Source organism: Cariama cristata, unplaced genomic scaffold (assembly GCF_000690535.1).
Source record: "Cariama cristata isolate BGI_N322 unplaced genomic scaffold, ASM69053v1 scaffold31184, whole genome shotgun sequence".
NCBI lineage: Eukaryota > Metazoa > Chordata > Aves > Cariamiformes > Cariamidae > Cariama > Cariama cristata.
Window position 1 is genome coordinate 57,639 of NW_009615230.1, and position 3,727 is coordinate 61,365.

The following is a 3,727-nucleotide window of genomic DNA, read 5'->3' on the forward strand; positions in this document are numbered from 1 at the left end:
CTGTCCTCACAGCAGAGGTGCTCCAGCCCTCTGGTCATAGATGGGAAGGGACCATGGAGACCCACAGTGGGGGCTTTTGGGGTCCAGCAGGTAACCTGTGGAGAGGGAGCTCCTCCAGCTGTGTATCTTCTACCATTTCAAATGGATGCGTTTGTTATTCCTGCTTTTCAGGTAGGAAATGAAAATTGGCAAAGAGGCAAAATAGTGATGTGTTTGCCTCTGAGCTAGGAAGAAGAGATGAAGTCCCTGCTCCTTGCTGTAGTGGCAGTAAAGATCCACACCCTGGGCACTTACTGGATCCAGCCTGGGTTGACATTGAACTCATCCTTACTGCCCCATCAGGGTGGAAGCTCCTGGCTGAATCAGACCCTGCCGTAAGCCAGGCTGGAGAAGCCCCTGTGTTTATTTCGCTGGACTTCAGATCCTGTGTAACTCTGGCTTAACACAAAAAGATCATATCCAAGTGAGGGCTTTTGCCAGAGTTCGGCATCCCGTTTGCCAGCAGAGCCACGGGGAAGTTGCAAGGGAATCAAGAACAGCTTGGTGGCATTGCAAAATGGCACGAATGAACTTTCAATTCAGGGAATTTTTAAAAAATGCTGGTCTCTTGCTGCTGTTTGGCACGTGTACCTCTGCAGCCAGGGCAGGCTTTGCTTTCCTGGAGGTGACAGTCAGATTCCTGAAACCCACCTGTAAAATGTTTGCTGTTTTTTTATAAGCAATGATTTCATTCTATTAGATGGGAAAAAAAAGCAGGTGTTTCCCATGGCTAAGGGCTTCAGTTGTGCTGCAGTTGTTCCATATAACCTGATCTTCAATCAAAAAAAAATAATAATCACAGACTGAGTAGGGTGGTTAACATCTCCCTGTTATAACTTGCATATTTTTCCATTCATTCTTACAGTAATTTAGAACTGATTTAAACCCCAGGAGATCATGGCTGGGTCACTTACAAGCATATTTATTTTTCCTTGAAATCGCTAAAAAGCTGATGTATTTGAAGGGAAATAGGCATTTGCCAGGAGCCTCTAAATACCTGTCCATCAAAACGAATAGAAGTGAAATGTCACTGCAGACGGCAGCAGAGGGAACTCGTGTACGGTCTGGTTCTGCCAAAAGCAATAAGGCTGAAATGTGTAGCACAAAAATGACAGATGCCAATGATGCGTTGCAAAAGGCCAACAGCATATGTTTTAAACCTGGTATATTCAGACTGAGATGAGGGGGAGACACTGTTTCCACCAGGGTGGTTTTATGCTGACCCAACATTTCTGACCCAAACTGTGTAAAACTGACATCCAGGCTGGCAAAGTTATCTGAAGGTGCTGGAGGTCCGTGGGCTGGTGGTCCTTAGCCAGCCAGCTTTGTCCATGCTGCAGAGGTTACTTCTAAGTCAAACTGATCCTCTGCCATGAGGAATTCTGTAGCTGTATCTGTTTCCAGTCTGTTCAAGTGAACAAGTTTAAACAAGACTATCCCAACAAGTCCTGAATCTAACCTCTCAGGAACTCCACTGTGAAGTAAGAAATAAACCCCTTGTTTCTCAACTGTTGGCATATAAACCCAGCTAGGTCGGTGGTATCCCTCCAGCTGCATAATTGCATTATTACAGCGACTGCAGGGTCATTAAATCTGTGGTGTGAGGAGCCTGTCTGCCAAGGAGTGCTCCTTTAAATGCTTTTCCTCTTATGATCAGCACGTGCATTGCAGGGACACAAGAAAGGTGCTGTATGTTTGTATACCTATATTAATTTTGGTCATGATAATCAAAATTAATTACTTCTGTATGATTTAAACCAGAAGTTGTTCTGAAATCTATGTCTGTCCAGTGATTTGGCCAATGTCGCTTATTTCCATGATCAGAGCAGAACCCAGCACCTGTTTTACCACTGTTGAGATCATCCTGCCAAGAGAGCAGCACCCATCTCCAGGACCAGGCAGGCTGAGAGGAGTACTCGGTCAAAACCTACTCCGCATCAGGTTTATAAACACAATTCAGTACTGCAGGGAATGGAATAGCTGTATTGGAGAGACCAAGAATGTAAAATAACATATAAGAATTGCAGGAAAATTAATATGTGCTTCTCAATCCACCCTTTCAGCGTTGCATGAAGTTGTAGATCTCAGCTTGCGTTCCCTTAACCGAGGACTGTAAAAAAAACTGGGTTTTGACACTGCGAAATGTAACTTTTACTTCTCCTTCCTGACTTTTGCCCTCTTGTAGGTCCTGGTCACCATGCTGATTCGCACGTGTTTCTTTTTTGCCTGCCTGCCTGTGGCGAGCCATGTCTGGGGACGAGTGGGCCAAGGTAAGGAGCCCGCCTGCCCTTGCTCTGGGCAATCCCCTGTGGTTTGGCTGTCACCCGGGTCAGCCCAGCCCCTGCCCGAGGCCCCTCCGTTGGCAGTGGCACCGCATGCGAGGGACATTCCCAGTCACACGCAGGATTTCAGGGGGCTGCTGAGCTCTGATGTCTGGTGGTGAAGCTCCCAACAGCCTGTTCCCACACGTGAAGAGTGATGGGAGATCAGGGGGCCCATTTGGGGAGAATATCTCGATCGCTCCCCACCCTGCAGAGCCTGTTCTCATCACTGGCAGCAGTTCAGCACGCCGTTCCCTTGCATCAGGGATGCATTTCAGCCTCTAGAAGCAATGAAGGGTGCTTATGTGATCTGCAAACGGAGCTTGAGAAATAGAAAGAAAGAGGGTGTTGCTTCTGTTAGTCACTGCATCTGTCCTGCGCTCTGAAAGTATTGCTTTGGATGTCTGTGGTGATACGTGGTGCGACATCTGGACAAGAAAGGACATGAAGTGCATTCCTCCTGCAACACATAATGCTCCCATAGTACCATAAATGACCAGAAAATACCTATAGCACCTCACCATAGCCTTTCTGATGTTGAAGATCCACCTTTATATCATGTTTGAACCTTCTATGGAAGCGCTCAGCAGAAGGGTTTCTAGAGAGGTGCTAGCACTTCAGAACTTGGACAATGTATCCGTACTGTGTATCTTCCAGATCAGCCTCTGCAGTTAAGTCTGGGCTTAACTCCTCATCAGCCAGAGAGCAAGGTTATAGCATCAAACAGTGCGCATCCAACACAGAGCAGGGAAACAGTGGAGCTTTCATGGCACTGGGGTTCATTTGCATCCAGCACACAATGGTGCTTTAGAGGATGCTGTCCTCTCTGATCTGTCTGGGGACATTCTTGCCTTTTTAGTTTCTGGGTTCCTAGAGTGATGGCTGAGGAGCTGGACCACATTTGGCCAAAAGAAGACAGCTCCATATTTAATCTAACTATGAATTCCCCTCATTGTTCCACGATCTTTTACCATTTCTCCTAAGCATGATTCTGGGATTTTATTTTGCCCCTCACCCCTCTTCCCCATGTTTTCTTTCTTCCCCTTCAGATTTGCCTGGGGTGAGATGTGAATCTGAGCTTTGTTTCCCCAAAATAGTTATCTGCTTGTTGGGCAGCCTGCAGGAAGTCTCTGCAAGGAAAGGTTAAGGCACAGATGTTGGGCTGGGACAAGCAAGTCCTCACTGCCAGCTCTCACTGCTTTCCTGGGCTGTGACTTCATGGCAAAGATGTCAGGAGATGTCTGGACATCATACAAGACCAGATTATGGACTTGAGGAGTCCTGTGCAATGCAGTTTGCCAGCACTGAGCTGGACGGTCCAGGTCACCCTAAGCTTTTTTTTTTATGTGTAATGGTAAAGGGAAAGA

The 3,727-nt window shown here is 46.8% G+C and overlaps 1 protein-coding gene across 1 annotated transcript in view; it reads left to right on the plus strand.

The window, feature by feature from the left end:
• The first annotated feature begins 2,228 nt into the window (after positions 1–2,228).
• COL20A1 (collagen, type XX, alpha 1) overlaps positions 2,229–3,727 on the plus strand; it is a 13,366-nt gene continuing 11,867 nt past the window's right edge. Inside the window, exon 1 of the mRNA XM_009699741.1 lies at positions 2,229–2,309. Coding sequence (XP_009698043.1) covers positions 2,237–2,309 — 73 coding nt within the window. The 5' untranslated portion in view covers positions 2,229–2,236. The remainder of the gene's footprint in view (positions 2,310–3,727) is intronic.